This window comes from Arctopsyche grandis, chromosome 12 (genome assembly GCF_051622035.1).
Source record: "Arctopsyche grandis isolate Sample6627 chromosome 12, ASM5162203v2, whole genome shotgun sequence".
Taxonomy (NCBI): Eukaryota; Metazoa; Arthropoda; class Insecta; order Trichoptera; family Hydropsychidae; genus Arctopsyche; species Arctopsyche grandis.
Window position 1 is genome coordinate 599,017 of NC_135366.1, and position 16,757 is coordinate 615,773.

The 16,757-nt window shown below is 38.8% G+C and overlaps 2 protein-coding genes across 3 annotated transcripts; one reads left to right on the forward strand and one right to left on the reverse strand.

Moving 5' to 3' along the window:
* Positions 1 to 232: 232 nt before the first annotated feature.
* LOC143919830 (HEAT repeat-containing protein 6) lies at positions 233 to 11,078 on the forward strand. The gene is made up of 15 exons (XM_077442373.1): positions 233 to 308; positions 527 to 763; positions 833 to 1,081; positions 1,151 to 1,357; positions 1,464 to 1,733; positions 1,801 to 1,997; positions 3,963 to 4,192; positions 4,274 to 4,566; positions 5,428 to 5,635; positions 5,733 to 6,022; positions 6,090 to 6,214; positions 6,286 to 6,373; positions 9,099 to 9,323; positions 9,396 to 9,611; positions 9,686 to 11,078. The coding sequence occupies exons 1-15, from the start codon at positions 270 to 272 to the stop codon at positions 9,944 to 9,946; spliced, it is 3,135 nt and encodes a 1,044-aa protein (XP_077298499.1). The 5' UTR covers positions 233 to 269; the 3' UTR covers positions 9,947 to 11,078.
* Positions 11,079 to 11,648: 570 nt separating this feature from the next.
* Positions 11,649 to 13,994, reverse strand: LOC143919835 (uncharacterized). Of its 2 annotated transcripts, none has more exons than XM_077442380.1 (2): positions 13,561 to 13,989; positions 11,649 to 13,319 (listed from the first exon to the last, which is right to left on the reverse strand). In XM_077442380.1, the coding sequence occupies exons 1-2, from the start codon at positions 13,985 to 13,987 to the stop codon at positions 12,856 to 12,858; spliced, it is 891 nt and encodes a 296-aa protein (XP_077298506.1). In that variant the 5' UTR covers positions 13,988 to 13,989; the 3' UTR covers positions 11,649 to 12,855. The 2 variants fall into 2 exon arrangements, with proteins under 2 accessions (XP_077298506.1, XP_077298507.1); XM_077442381.1 differs by having other exon boundaries at positions 11,655 to 13,379; positions 13,500 to 13,994.
* Between the last annotated feature and the right edge of the window lie 2,763 nt (positions 13,995 to 16,757).

Sequence of the window (16,757 nt, forward strand, 5' to 3'; positions counted from 1 at the left end):
AAAGTCCGGTAATACATAAACATAATAACGATATAAACCAATCAAACATAATAACCTTTGATCAACAAACGTCATTGAGCAAAATATGATTAAAATTGAATTTGGAAAATGGAACTTAATTTTCTAAACTCATAGTCCTACGATCGGGCCTACTTTATCTGTCGATTCCGCAATGGTCTCGATATAAAAATAATAAATAAATAATGCTCGAAAAAAGGTTTGTTTTATTCGTAAAAGTTTTGTATGGGCGTACTGTCACTGTCATCGTCATGTGTGCAGATCGCTTAAACTTTGACAGTCAATTACAGGTTCAATAATGTTATTATTCATTATTTTTATTTAATTTTGTATACCTATTATTAATAAAATATTGAAAAGACAAATCTACGTATTTAATTTTGAGCAAATAATGGTTTTTGTTATTTTTCTAACATAACCTCAAAATTCTATACCAATAATTAATTAAACATCCATGGATCACTCCCACATGTAACTCAAGCCTCGATGCTTAATTTGTTATTTTCAGAATGCTTCCATTTCAAATTACCTACTCCAATCAACATTCCCGTTAGACCTACCATCAACAGCAAAAATATGCAAGCAGATATGCCTTTACTTAAAATCGAACAAACCGTCAAATACAGAGAATGTAGAAATTCTCCAATGGATCATACAAGCCTTACGGCGAAACAACGGCATAGGAACTCTCGAATTATTACACGCATTGCAAAACGTACTAAAGAACAAATGCGATCAGGTGCAAGTGAGTATTCCAGCATACTTAAAATTGCACAATTTGCTCTATGATAAGTGATTCGTTGTATTGTTGCAGTGCTGCGACGAGCTCGTCGGCAAGCAAGGTTTACTCTTGAATATAATAAACAGTGAATTGAACTTTGACGCCATAAAACTCGTCGCACTAAAGTGTCTGCAAAATTTAACATATTGCCATGAAAACTTTCAAACTAAGGAAAAAAACATGTCGTTATCTGATGATCATTTGAATCAGACCGCTAAATCTGTCTTATGTTATTTATATAAAAAGAGGCATGGACATGAAGACGAAGCGACATATTGCGAGGTAGCATCGTATTAATACAATTTTCTAAACTCTTTTTAATGTTATGATAAATTTCAATTATTTTTTTAGATTATCATCTGCGTTTGTAAAATATTGATACAAATATATTCGAACAACAACGACGTTGATAGGAATCTCGGTGAAACTATCGGCGCTTGCCGATACTGGATGTTGTATTCGCTTAAGGATAATAAATTGGAATCTCCAAAAAGAGTCACTCCGTCGCAACAAACCGTTGCCGAAATGAATACGACTTTACCTAAAAAGGGTGGGAAGGTTATACATATAGTTTCCATTAATTCATTTAAAATATGCAAGAATTGAATATATATATATATATATATATATGTATATAAATACTAAATTTCTATTTATTTATCAGCGTATGAAGTTACGAAGGCATCGTAACATTAAACCAGTTTCGAATCGGAGCGAAGAATCTATAGACAATACACCGATCGATGATCGTATCGCAGGATATACTGCCGCGAATATTTGTATAGATTCGACGAAGTTAGCCATCGGTAATAGCACTGCGATGACTAGTGACTCGGATGTGTCCGATTCGGACAACGCTAAAGGGAAAAATCTAGCTTCGCTTCAGGCCAAGATAAGATTGGCCGCGTTGAATCTCCTGTCGATAATAATAAAAGTGTGTATCGATTTTGAGCATGCTTTGAAAATGACATGTTGTTGATATTTATTTCGTTTTTGTATAGACTACGGAAAAGCATGTTATATTCGGATATTGGTGGGCTTTGCTTCCCGATGGTAAGACGACCGACGCTTGCGATATCGGCGGACTGGCTTTGGCCATGTTGTGGGAACCGACCGTTGCTGGACGGTCTGCCGCATTCACAGTTCTTCTGTCTTTGCTGAGTGCATCGCGGGCTTATTTACTACAAGCTGATACTAGGTAAATTTAACAAGAGTGTGCCCATTTTTACTTTATCTACGTAGGGTTGGAATTGAACGAAAGGCTGATGTATGGGCTATGGCTGAGGAAGAGTATTTTACGATTGATTGTGAGAAGGGGATGGAAAGGGGCAGAGATGGGTTTGGTGCAAACGATCGACAAGCGCCAGACAGACTGAACCGGATGGCTGCTTTAAACGCAATTCTCGACTTCACGAATGATAGATTGCACATCAGACGACGAGTAACCTTTCGATGTGCACAGATACAATTATTAAAATTGAGTTGGATCTTTCTGGCGAGTTTAATAAGGCAAAATTCGGAAGTATCAGAAGCACAGAACGTATACAGGGTAGGTATGTCGGGACATACCTACCTCGGTATATTTCGGGTATATTTCGCTTAGTGTAAGTGCGAGCAGTGCGCACGTATAAGGTACACGAGTCGTTAATCTGTGGTTCAGTCTGTCTGGCGCTTGTCGATCGTTTGCACCGCATCGGCAGAGATATAACGGTTAGTCACAGTTGGACATGTGCTCCGCGCGGTTGGTCGCTAAACCTCCTAAACCTACATGACTGAAAACGCACGTGTTTGATCTTCACCTCAACCGCCACATCCCAACCGTGGTCCTGGACAGCGACGTCTGTCAGGATTCTCTACCACATCTATGTACGTAGTAACAATAGATGAAGTTTTGTGATCATGCGAAAATCCGAACTCGAGACTTTGACTGTTTCGAACTCGGAATCGATCACTGATCACGTTTTCATGGTCTAGAAAAAATGTGTCCGTGTATTTTTTTAACACTGTTCGTCCTATCAAATTGAAACTTAGTATCGGTTACTGAAATTCTTATCGATATGACGTAAATTTTTTCAAATTAAGTTGACCGGAAATGGTACCTCCCCTTATACATAGGTGTCCTCTTTTTTTTAAGTTTTTGAATTCAATTATCTCCCAAACTGCTAACCGAATCAGACTTTTTTTTACTTGTAATAGAAATTATAAATAGTATACCCTAAGATTTTTTGAATATTTTTACCTCAACCGGAAGTAATACTTTTGCTCTAAAGAATTGAGGTTTTTTATGTTTTTCTCAGAAACCTTTTGATTTATTGAACTGAAATTTCATATCTACAAGTTAAAGCTTAATACCAAGTCATGTATAAAATTTAGTAAGCATCCGTCAACCGGAAGTGGCAGTTTATTCTTGTTCGATTTTACTTCCACTATTTTTTTCGACCCCTTAAACATGTGTGCTCTTCACGAAAATATTCAAGTATAATTATTGTATCAATGTGATCAAAATAAAAAAAAATTCACTAAATTTAATAAACCGGAAGTGGGATTTTTTCCTCTTAGAAAGGTAAAAAATGTTGTGGCCACTATTCTTTCCACACCACTGAGCGTATAAAGCTGAAAATTTATATTTGTATTCTTTATGTACTCACTTAGAGCTGATACGGTTTTGGTTCATAAACCGGACACAAAATTCATAAACCGGAATTAGTAATTTTTTTTAAAACAATATTTCATTATTTTATTTTGACCTTTTAAATTATTTTAATTTTCTTGATATTTAATGCGTATAATATTTATAGTAATTTTAAGTGATAAAAAATTTTTGAACAAAATCCGACAACAGGAAGTAGAACTTTCGTCTTGTTTAAGTTTCTCTACATTTGCCCTCAATTTGCGAAAATGTTCTCATAACCGGTATGTGTGAACGTGTATGTATGTTTATTTATCGAATTTTGTTTTGTGACCTTCTTATATTCCTCAAATATGTACTTCAAATTCAACAATCAAAGATTTGATTGTTGAAACGGTTCCTCCGCCTACCCATTATTTTCACCATTGTCTGATAATGGTTTCAATTTGTATTGCAACATGTCATGGCACTTTGATATAAATGAAATAAGCAGTACAATTGCCTACCTACCATGTTTTGAATTTGATTTTCCAGTAAGCACTTGACATTATCCTTCACACCGTTCTCTGTAGCGCTCGGAATCAGCTTGGAAAACCTACACCGACTCCTATCGACGCAGCTTGCAAAAGAGAAATGCATTCCCGTACTAGTGACCGTTTTAAAATGCACCGCAGCGTGCATCCAAGCTTCTCCGTATCACAAACTTGGCGGCGCTATTCTGATGCCGATCGTCACAAACGTACGGCAACTTCTTGAGCACAACGGTGAACATCCATATGTACTATATACTATAGAAAACTTACCGGTATCATTTTGAGTTTGTAATAATGGATGAATGTTGATAGATTGGACTGTTCAAGTCGCCTCTCTCATCGTTATGGGTTGTATCATAAGCGTGAACCCTCCATTGGAACCAGTACTTGACTGTCTGAAGGAAGGAGTCGAAGATTTTCCAGTCTCCGTTTCGAAACTTAAAGTATCCGACGAAGTATCTGATGAAGATACACACTCAACTGATGATGAAGAGTCGAGTGTAGTTCCAAGGGATGATTTTAAATGTCGCATAGGTGTTGATAAAATGAATTGGTTATTGAAGATTTGTTTGAAAAATCTCGGATGGACCTCTGATAAAATTGAGGTTTGAATAAAATGTTTTTTTAATAACAATAGATGAAGTTTTGTGAAAATTCAACTGATTTGTACTCGGTATCGGTCACCGATCACGTTTCGTGGTTTTTTAAATAATTTGTGTCTGTGTATTTTGGAGTCAATTCAAACACTATTAATCTTATTATACTGAAACTTTATATTGGTTAATAAAATACTGCTGCGGAGGGGCGGGATCAGGATCTAAATGAAAGGTCAAAGTCGCTTCACAGCATTTATTCTACGATTCGGGAGGTCTACACGAAACCACCGTTTATCCCAGAATAATCTGATCTACCGTGTACCTCCTTATAAAGGACAAGTTGCCCAGCACAGCTTCTCCGATCCGTTAATATGTCTATTATTTAGGCACGTAATTGTATATTATTTACGCACGCACTCGCCTAGGTCTGTGTGAACTCCAGCGTATCCTTTGTTCGGGCACTTTAGCCTAATCCGGAGTCTCTATTGTTCATCCACAAATGTACTTAGACAGTGGATACTCTTTCTCATGTTCCCACGTTACAATACTATGTAACTGTCGGTTTTAAATTTTTAAATCGATCGGAAGTGGACTTTATAGATCTCTTTTGTATATATTTTTGGATTTTTTTATCTCAAAACCCCTGGATGGATCGAGCTGAAAATTATACACACATGTCATAATGAGAGATTTTAGAAAATGTTATTTTTTTAATATTTTTTTTCATCAGTAAGATCATTTTTTTTACTCTTGACTTTTGAGAATTTCTCTAAAACTGAAATTTTATATCTACATACATATAAGTTTCAGATTAATATTAAATCAGCTATTATTACAATGATGCTAAAATTGTGACGGTTTTATTTTCAGGAAATCAATAAAGCAACCGTGCCGACTCGTCTGGAGTCCCTCCAGGTTCTATCAGCGATGGCTTTGCAGTATTTCGATACGCTGCTCGTTCCATTTGTGCATATCTTAACACGAGTGCTGTCATCAGCCCTCGAAGACAACTCCACGGAGATATGCTTGCATGCAGCTAAATGCGTCGGAGCCATCGGAGATGCAATGCAAAAGTCCGGTATATAAAATCAGAAACCAGAATCCCTGAACTTTATAGCCTATTGTCGAGTTTCGGGAAAATACAATTTAATTTTATAACATTAAATAAATTTCAGAATTCTTATGCATTGAGTCTACGTTTGACACATACGTCAAATTTTGGAATAGTTTATTATGCGGCTCACTTACTAAACTGTTGCAAAGCGAGTTTCATAGTCCGGCTCGTGCCGCAGCCTGTGACTCTTTGGGAGCAATTGGTGAAAAAATGTTCGTACAGTTGGAAGACAGGCTGAAGATTCTCACCACTACGCTGCTGTTAGGATGCAGCGGAGACAGTGAAGCTCTGATCCGAGCTGCGGCAGTGAGAGCCTTAGCCGTTTGCATCATTTATCAACAATGGCGAGAGGTATACATCATTTCTTGCATGTTACTTGTATTTGATTCTGATATTCTAATCGATTGTGCGTTTTGAGGATCCGTCGCTTGTTAGTGACTGCGTTGAGACTGTTTTGAGGATATCAGCAGAACCTACGTTGGCCGTTCGAATCAAAGCGACGTGGGCTCTCGCAAACATCACCGATGCTCTTCTGTTGAACATGTCAGTTTGAAATGCATTATGGTTTGATATAAAATATGAACGATTGATGATGATGCATTTATGAATTTCAGGGATAATCCGGAGATTGAATCGATCGACGATCATATGTTTTGCAAGCTGTTGGAAGCGAGCATTACGGCTTCGAATGAGAATGATAAGGTGATGGTTTACAAAATTAACTCATTGAAGGTTGTATGTATTTACTAACTAGTGTTTTTGATTTCAACGGGTGGCTTCGGAAAGGAATTGGATACACGAATTAAAATAAAATTATATGTTATATATAAATATAATGTAAGGTAATTTATAGGCGCGCGCGCGTATTAATAGTAAAAAAGTCAAAATGATGAATGAATGTGTGTAATGTGTGAATATGACGCCACCCGTTCCAACTCTGGCGTTCAATATCAGGAGCACATGGCCAGAAGCTTAGGTCCCAACTTCCCCGCGACTCCAATTTGCGCCTTTTAACACTTTTAAGCATTTTTTAGACATGCTTTCCCATCAGGGCTAGCATCTCGGCATTGGTACGACGCGCCATTCATGAGTATCTCAGCATCCTTCTGTATGTCCACAACTCAAAGGTCTGTAGGTTTTTGCACGTGGCATCTGTCAGGGTCCATGCTTCTGTCCCATATAGAAGGATGCTGAAAACGTAGCATCGTGGAAGTCTAAGTCTGAGTGCTATTCTGAGATCACGTGTGGTTAGGACATTTTTCAATTTTAAGAATGCAGCTCTTGCTCGCTCCACTCTAAGACGAATTTCCTGTTTACTTTCAGACGTTTCACCCAGATAGCACCCAAGATATCTTGAACTATCTACTTTTTCCACTTTGTATATGATAGATGACCGTATTATTTTTCCCAAAATTTTTGACATCATCCTTCACCGTTTGATTCTTGCGCAGTTTAAAAGATTATTGTGTGATGAGCAACATGGTTTTACACCCTGTCGTTCCACTACCACTAATCTCGCCTGCTTCACACATTTGATCATGTCTAAAGTTGACGTTGGTCAGCAAGTTGATGTAGCCTACTTTGACTTTCGTAAAGCCTTTGATCAAGTCAATAATGACGCTCTTTTGATCAGGTTAGCTGAAGTGGGTTTTTCAACGCGTCTTCTTAAACTCTTTGCTTCTTATCTTAGTGATAGGAAGCAATTTGTTAGATATGGTCTTTATGAATCTCCTTCATTTTTTACTCGATCTGGTGTTACTCAGGGGTCCACTTTAGGCCCATTACTATTTACAATTCTTATTAATAACCTCCCTAGAGTTTTATGTAATGCATCATGTCTCTTGTTTGCTGACGACGTTAAATTATTTTTTGCTGTCAAGGATGAGAGGCAAGCCTCTCTCCTTCAAGCTGATATTAACGCTGTCTTGGAGTTCAGTTCTAGTTTAGGCCTTGAACTTAATTTAAACAAATGTGCAATTATGAGCTATGGACGTGCACATTCACTCTATTGTCACGGATATTCCATTAGATCCGTCTTGTTGAAGCGTGTGGAATCTATTGTCGATTTGGGTATCACTTTTGATCCTCAGCTCACCTTTCACAACCATATCAAAAAAGTCGCTGACGTTTCCTTTCGTCGACTTGGATTTGTTTTGAGATATGCAAGATTATTCTCCAATCCTTTGTCTTCTCGCTTGCTTTTCAATTCGCTTGTGAGAAGTAAGCTAGAGTATAATGCGATTGTGTGGAATCCGCATGAAGCAAATTACTCTCTGATGATTGAGAAAGTGCAAAAAGCATTTCTTCGTTTCCTATATAGAAAAGAATATGGGTATTACCCATATCTCTACCCCACTCCTTTCCTTTTGGGCATGCTTGGGTATAATTCCCTTGAACTTCGGAGAAACTTATCATTAATTCGTTTCGTTCTCCTGCTCTTACGTGGTAATACGTCATGCCCGTTGTTGCTGGAGCAGTTGGGGCTTTATGTCCCTATTCACTATGTGCGTGGTAAACATCATCATTTGCTGGCTGTACCTCCTGCCCGCACAGTCCTTTTTCGAATGGCTCCTATTCCAAGAGCTATCCGACTTCTTAATGAAATCGTTGCTGCCGAGACTGAATGTGATATTTTCCACCTTAGTGAGCGTAAATTGTCGGAAATTACTCTAACCCATTTATCTGGTAGTCTGCGCTCATCATTGTTTTCATGATTGATTGTGATTTATGAGTGAAATTTTGATTAACTCTCTTCCATTTGGGCCTTACAGGGATGTTTTGTATTTGTAGTTGTTTCTTACATATTTATTGAAACTGGCTGTAGGTGCAAGGCATTCCTTATGCTATATTTTATTTGATATTTTTACTTTATCTGTTATTATAAATGCTATTTTTTATGTATGTATGGATGTATTTATGTTTATGTTAATTGTTATTTTGTTTTTTTTTCTTTTTTGTGTTATATTTTTTGACCATTGTGGCGCTTTAGGAATTCCTGTTATGCCACAATGGTCTGTTTAAAATAAATAAATAAATAAATAAATTATGCGTCGACTTGCTGAATATCATCCATTTGGTTGTTTTTTTTATATTCAGTGTCAACCCGGCTCTAGAGCTATGCACAACAACTGCGTCCAGTGTTGCCTGCAAGTCGTTGAAGTTAGTGGTCAGTAGTACAGTACCATCCGCGTACCGAATGTTATTGATGACTGTGCTGTTTATTGTAATTCCGGAATCCATGTCTTCCAAGGCTTCAGCAATAATATTTTCGGAATATAAATTAAACAGTAGCGGTGAGAGCACACATCCTTGACAAACTCCCTTCAATATTCTTACGCTCTCTTTTGTATCATGTTCGACGCGTACTACGGCCATCTGATATTATTAATTGTCCCCCGCTAGAGATTTACAAACATTGTTGAAACAGGTGAAGATGAATGCGATGCGAGCCATCGGCAACATGGTCGTCCTGATAAGTGATTCGCATCTGAAGAGTAGCCGCAACCTGCCGAGCTTGGCTCTCTCGGCTGTGAAACGACTGGAGCAGTGTGCCGTGCGCGGAAACAACATGAAAGTACGTTGGAACGCTTGCCACGCTTTGGGAAAAATCCTCAAAAACATCACCCTCTACAACAACTTGGGAAAGTGGCAGGTACGTTAACAAAGGTGTATTTTAATTATCAGCCTGTTTTTGACCCTTATGCGTAATATCATATACTTTCAGGAGAGCGTCTTGGAATCCCTGTGCGAGCTGCTCGGAACGTGCCGCAACCTGAAAGTGTGCATCCACGCTGCATCAGCTTTATGTTCTCCGATGAACCGACGATATTACGGCGACAGCTATATCGCCGTATGGACTTCGATACTGAAGGCTCTGAACAGCGTTTACCACACTGAAGATTTCACCGAATACAAGCACAAAAATAATTTAATAGATCAAGTATATTTACGCATACATTTGATTCATTTTATAACAGGCATGTATTGTATGTATGTATGTTGTTTGTGTTTTAGTTGTGTGTGACGCTGTCCCATCTAGCTTGCTCGATCACCTCCGAAGACCTGGCCGATGTCTTGAATCCGCTGTGCTTTTACTGGGAGATTGCCGCCAAGTTGCTGCAGGAGGTTATTCAGAGGACGGAGCCGCAGAGCGAGACTTGCTCAAAGCTGTTGAATGCTGCGAAATATGTGACTACGGAGTTGAGCTCATCGAACGATAAACAGACTCAAAGTCTCAATATATTGCAGAATATGTTCATTTGGGATTATTGTTAATTTTCAATGTGCAAGCATCTATCGATTGTTTTAAATACGAATATTAAATTATTTATTAATCAACCGTGGTTACGAATCTCTTTTTAATTTATCTATATTTTTATTAATGAAAATTATTGGTAAATTGAATGTATAGATCAGTGGTTCTCACGTGAAATGTTAATATAATCACATACATAGTGGCATCACCGTTCTTATAGAAATATTCCACTTAGTCATTTTTGTTAATTTTTTAAGGCAGTTGCAGACGGGATGTACAATTATAGATATTATTTAAATTCAAAAAATGCGATTTAAAAGCCATTTAGTATGTATGTGGTTGGTGGCCACAATAAAATCGTCTAGTGATCACACTTGAGAACCTCTGGTGAAGAGCGCTCACCTATTTTGGTTAAAATAATCGAATAAATTTAATAGTAGCACATTCTATAAAAATTTCGGCTTCAGCACATTTTTAAATTAATAATTATCAACTTAACCATGTTAAAAATTTTAATTTTATAAAATTATATGTACATATATTATTCAAATTATTTTTGTTTTTTTAAGCATTTTATGAAATGACCAAACCGAGCAAAATGGCAAAGTTTTAAAACAATCGGAAGAGTGTGGATAAGAACCCAAATTTCGTCAGACGAAAAAATCGAAAGCAAGCTGATAAGAGGCTTATAAAAACTTTAATCAACAATGCATTTTTACTTTATCTGATTTCAAACGTGTGTAAAATTTTTTTACAAGCATATTCATCATCAAGATCATCATCAGGGCCGGCTCAAAAGTGCAACAGGCATAGTCAAGGGACGCTGCGAGGTGCCCCCATTTTTCTTTTTTTAATTGAAAAAATAAAATAATTTGACTTTCTTTGGACCTACAAACATTCTATATTCAACTTAATTTTTCCACTCGAAGTAACAATACTGATTGTAAAATATTAAATTTACGAGGAACGCAGTAAGTTGACCGTCTAATATCAACGACTCACAAATAAAACTTGTAAAAGAGCAAACTTTCGTCGGTAATTTGGAATTATATTTTATATAAAATACTGCTAAAACATATGTATGGATAATATTCATATATATCAGGGATGGATTTGCTTCACGAAATTAAATATCTTAACTGATCATATTCGAAAAAAGAACTGTCTTAAAATTCTTCAATTCATTGTTGAATATAAATTAATGTGTTCCTCCCCCTTAAATTTTAAAACAAAAAATTAGTTAAGTAATGATCAGGCCCGGCCCGAGGGTATATGGTCCTTTTGATTCAATTTCAGGAAAATGTTAGCCAAACGATTCAACATTGCAGTTTGCAATATACAATTTTCAACATCGACTTTGCTCCACGCCACCGTTTTCCTCAACCACTTTTTGGGGTCTTGCATGTCCTTTTGTAAAGTCTTTATCGTCGGGTCATTTTTAATCTTCATAACAACTGATTTCCATTCGCTTACTGAAATTACACAACAGCATAGTTCAGTTAACCAAGATAATTATCTGAATTTCAGATTATTATCTGTCCCTTCAGATTATTATCTGAAGGGACATTATATAATTTTCATATGATCAATAGATCATTTTCGTTTTAAGGCTAGCGATGTATTGATTTATTTATTGAAAAATCAACAGATGTGGAAATGTAACATAAACGAAAACCATGTGAAACGTATAAGAGGTATGTAAAAATAAAATAACATCCGAGTACAATCATAGATTTTTACAAATTACATGAAGACAAACAAACGAAAAAGAATAAAAGAATGAATGAAACAATAGACAAACAAATGAAAAAGGTACATAGAGAAAGACAAATGAAAAAGAAAAGAATAAAAACTAAAACATGACTAAATAGAACAGTACATAACTAAACATAAATTGATATATGTAATATTGGATAAAGACTATATAATAGAAATAGAAAATGGATCAATCAATCAAGACTATCCTGATGGCAGTCCTGAATTGATGCAAGGAAATACCGAATAGATCAACGTCATTCAGCTCCCCGTTAAACAAACGATAAACACGCTGTAGATAAGAATATTTTAGGGAATTGGTTTTGAAAGGATTAAGTGAAAAGAGTGCAACGTGTCTAGAATACCTAACTGGGGTCCTGAAACCAACCTTACTCAGTAAATCGGGACAATCGAGGAAACCATTTAGGAGCTTCTTAAAAGAAATGTAGCATCAGTGAGTCGTCGCCTGACAGAAAGATTGACGAAGGAAAAGATCAATCAATGCACAAATGCGCTCAAAGGAGTATGGAACCCTGTATGTTTGGTATAACGAGGAAAGACAGGAAGCGGAATACGTGGGTGAGAAGTTTGACGAGGGTAATGGACATAGTGGATAGAGTTGTAGTTTTGAATGTTGACCGTATCCCGGCCTAACGAGACACAATTGTTTTTATATATTAATATTTGTTTGATTTTCGATTGAGGTGAATCGGGATTCCTACATGGCTCTCCTGTGAGCGTTAACGTTGTGTGTGATTTTGTAGGAATCTTGATGTGTTAGAGTCGGTTGACTCGATGGCGTGGTTGTTTCTCCGGTTGTGCTGGAGCTAGTTGTTTCGACAGCGTGGTTGCGTTGTGTTAAAGGCGAAGGCTGTTGGCGAAGTGTGTTGAAGTGCTGGTTTTCGCCGGTTGTGCTAGAGCTAGTTATCTCGGCAGCGGGTCTATTGATTCATGTCGGTCCAAGTGTTCTTCTTTACCAAGTTGCTTATGTAGCTGCGTTGATAGCGAAGGTTTGTGGTGGTTTGGACGGTGTTAGTTCTGCAGGCTGCGGTTGAGTCGGTAGCATTTTGTGTTGCGTGAAGCCTGGTTGTGTCGGAGTCGGTTGACTCGATGGCGTGGTTGTGCTGGAGCAAGTTGTCTCGACAGGGTGGTTGTTCCGTTGGTTATGCTGGAGCTAGTTGTCTCGACAGCGGGTCTTGTGTAAAGAACGTTGGTTAGCAAAATACGTTGAGCGCTGTTTTTCGCTGGTTGTGCTACAGCTAGTTGTCTCGACAGCGGGATTTGTATGAAGACTGTTGGTTAGCGAAGTGCGTTGAGTGCTGGTCTTCGCTGGTTGTGGCAGTTGAGTGCAGTCCTGCGTGGGTTCACCGTGATGATGACTCATCGTAGGCGTAATGAGCGGTGCTAGTGGATTAACAGCATTGGATCCGTTTGGTTGTTGTCTCCGGGTTACGTCATGATGTGGGTGAAAGCTGCGGAGTTTTTTGACGTGGTCACCAGTTATGGGGACGTTGAAGTCTACGTTGAAGGCTGCACTGTTGACTGCTGTATAGGCTGCTTTGTTGATTGCTGTGAAGGCTGCGCTGTTGACTGCTGTGAAGACTGCGCTTCTGACTGCTGTGAAGGCTGCGCTGTTGACTGCTGTGAAGACTGCGCTGTTGACTGCTGTGAAGGCCGCGCTGTTGAATGCTGTAAAACCTGCGCTGTTGACTGCTGTGAAGACTGCGTTGTTGACTGCTGTGAAGCCTGCGCTGTTCACTGCTGTGAAGACTGCGCTGTTGACTGCTGTGAAGGCCGCGCTGTTGAATGCTGTGAAACCTGCGCTGTTGACTGCTGTGAAGACTGCGTTGTTGACTGCTGTGAAGCCTGCGCTGTTCACTGCTGTGAAAACTGCGCTGTTGACTGCTGTGAAGGCCGCGCTGTTGAATGCTGTGAAACCTGCGCTGTTGACTGCTGTGAAGACTGCGTTGTTGACTGCTGTGAAGCCTGCGCTGTTCACTGCTGTGAAGACTGCGCTGTTGACTGCTGTGAAGGCCGCGCTGTTGAATGCTGTGAATGCTGCGCTGTTGACTGCTGTGAAGACTGCGCTGTTGACTGCTGTGAAGGCTGCGCTGTTGACTGCTGCGAAGACTGCGCTGTTGACTGTTGTGAAGGCCGCGCTGTTGAATTCTGTGAAACCTGCGCTGTTGTATGCTGTGAAACCTGCGCTGTTGAATGCTGTGAAGGCTGCGCTGTTGACTGCTGTGAAGGTTGCGATGTTTAAAGTTGGGGTCACCAATGTGGACGGGGTTTTGGATGTTGACCATGTCCCGGCCTAACGAAACACAGTTTTTTAAATATATTAATATTTGTTTGATTTTCGATTGGGGTGAATCAGGATTCCTACAGAGTAGAGATTGAAATGGCAATGGGCGGACCATGTGGCTAGAAGAATGGACGAAAGGTGGGCAAAAGAAGTAGTGGAATGGTACCTGAGAGAATGCAAAAGGGTAAAAGAAAGACAGCGAGGAAGATAGGCAGACGAAATTAGGAAAATGTGTCGGGTGAGATATGAGAATGGAAGCGTATTGGAGAGGCCTTCGTCCAGCAGCGGATGGTGAATGGCTGTAAATGATGAAGACATTAAAATTTCAGTACCGGAGATATGTACATATTATGGAAGCGATCAGAGCCATTTGAAAGTTTTTTCTCAATTTTCATAAAAATGAAAGGTCCTTATGAACCGAGCTAAGCCCAGAAATGCCCAGCTTTGCAAGCTAATATTACATATCATCATTTCATTATATTGCTGTCGGTTCCCTCATCACTGAGGATCGTGACTATGATGTGCGGTCAACCAGCTGCCTCCATTCAGTTCTAAATTCGGCCAGGCGAAGACTTGCTACCGTGGAAGCGCCCGTCGCTGCAGATACTTGGTCAGTCCAGCGTGCGGGGGATCTGCCTCTGGCTCTTCTGCCTTCGACGCTACCAACCACAACCAACCGCTCCAGGCTCTCCTCACCTCTTCGTGCAATGTGGCCGAAGAACTGCAATATACGTTTCAGGCATATTGTTGACAATCTATCCTTGATTTTCAATTCTTCAAGAATAGACACATTCGTGCGTTTGTCGGTCCAAGGCACGCGCAGTAGCCGTCTCCAGGACCACATCTCGAAGGCATCGATTCTCCGTCTATCCGCCGCCTTCATGGTCCACGTCTCGACACCATAAAGGCAGACAGAAAAAACGAGACTCTTCACGAGACGGATTTTGACAGCAGTTGTAATGGCTCTATTCTTCCAAATCTTCGTTAGTTGTGACATTGCCGATTTTGCTAATGTAATCCGGCGCCGTATTTCCAATTCGCTGCCGCCGTTGTTAGATATGAGTGACCCCAGATAGACAAAATTATCAACCACATCTATACCGTTTAAAGCTGAGTTGTTGTTTTGCAGCTGTTGGTGACGGTCAATTATCATAATTTTTGTTTTGGGGCGGTTTATCTGGAGGCCAAGCACATTACTCTCTGTCTCAACACGACGGATCAGTTCGGCCATTTCTTCATGATTATTAGCTATGAGCGTTGTGTCATCCGCATACCGAAGATTGGATAGTTTTTTTCCACCAATGGACACTCCACCCTTCCAACCATCCAGTGCTCTACGCATTATATACTCTCCATATATATTAAATAGGTCTGGAGATAATATACACCCTTGCCTTACTCCACGTTGTACTCGAAAAATTGTCGAATTTAGCGAATTGATTCGAACTACTGCATTGTTATCATTATACAAGTTATGTATTATCTTTACAAGATGCATGGGGACTCCCATGTCCAGTAGAACTTTCCACAGATAGTCCCAGTTCACAAAGTCAAAAGCTTTTTTATAGTCTATAAAACAAAGAACGGCTGGAGTTTGAAACTCCCGACATTTTTCAATGAGTTGACGTATATTCAGTATTTGTTCCCTCGTCCCTTTGCCTTTTACAAACCCTGCTTGTTCGTTCGGTATTTGCCATCCAAGGTAACTGCTCAAACGATCTTTAATTATATACAGCAATACTTTACTAGAGTGCGATATTAAGGCTAAGGTCCTGTAATTCTCGCATTTTTTTGTAGATCCTTTCTTGTGTAAGGGAATGAATATTGAATTGACCCAATCTTTCGGCCATACTCCGTTTACCCAGATCTTGTTGCACATATTACATAGCGCCTTTATCGCAGTTTCACCAAGCTCTTTCAGAAGTTCAGCTTGTATACCATCGCTGCCAGGAGACTTTTTACATTTCAGTTTCTTTATGGCATTTACAACTTCAGATGTCAAGATGTCAGGCTCCCTGACATCATCAATTAGGGAAACAATTGAGGTCGACGAACTACCACTGTACAATTCCGAACAGTATTCTTTCCATCGGTTGAGTATCACATCAATATCTGTAAGCGTGTTTCCAAATTGATCATCTATTGTCCAAGTTTTGGGTGAAAATTTTTGAGTGACGATTTTTACTTTGTGAAAAATATCCCTTGCCTGATTCTTTAATGCGTGTTTTTCTATCTCCTCACATATGTCATTTATATATTTAGCTTTATCCCGCCTACAACTCCTTTGAATATCTTTATGTAATATTGCATACCTTTCAAGATATTCTGTCGATGTTATGCCAGTTTGTTTAAGTCTTTTACGTTCTTTTATCTTAACCCAAGTTGAATCAGAGATAAAAGACTTACGATGTTCATTTTGCGGTGTTTGATGTTTTCTGGCATACCGAATTATGAGATCTTTAAAAATTTTCCAAGACTCTTCTACATCTACATTAGGATTTATTTGGAATTCTGCATCTTTTTCTCTGATTACATTGCCAAAATTAATTACATCATCATTGGTGAGTTTAATTGCTTTATTTTGATGTCTTTTAATCATTTTCAATTTCAGTCGAAATTTAGCAACAAGTAAGTTATGGTCCGATCCGCAATCTGCACCTGGATATGTTTTGACGTTATGTATCGATGATTTCCATCTAGAATTTATTAATACATAATCGATTTGGTTGCGGTGACGATCCCCAGGAGATATCCAAGTGTACAATCGCCTA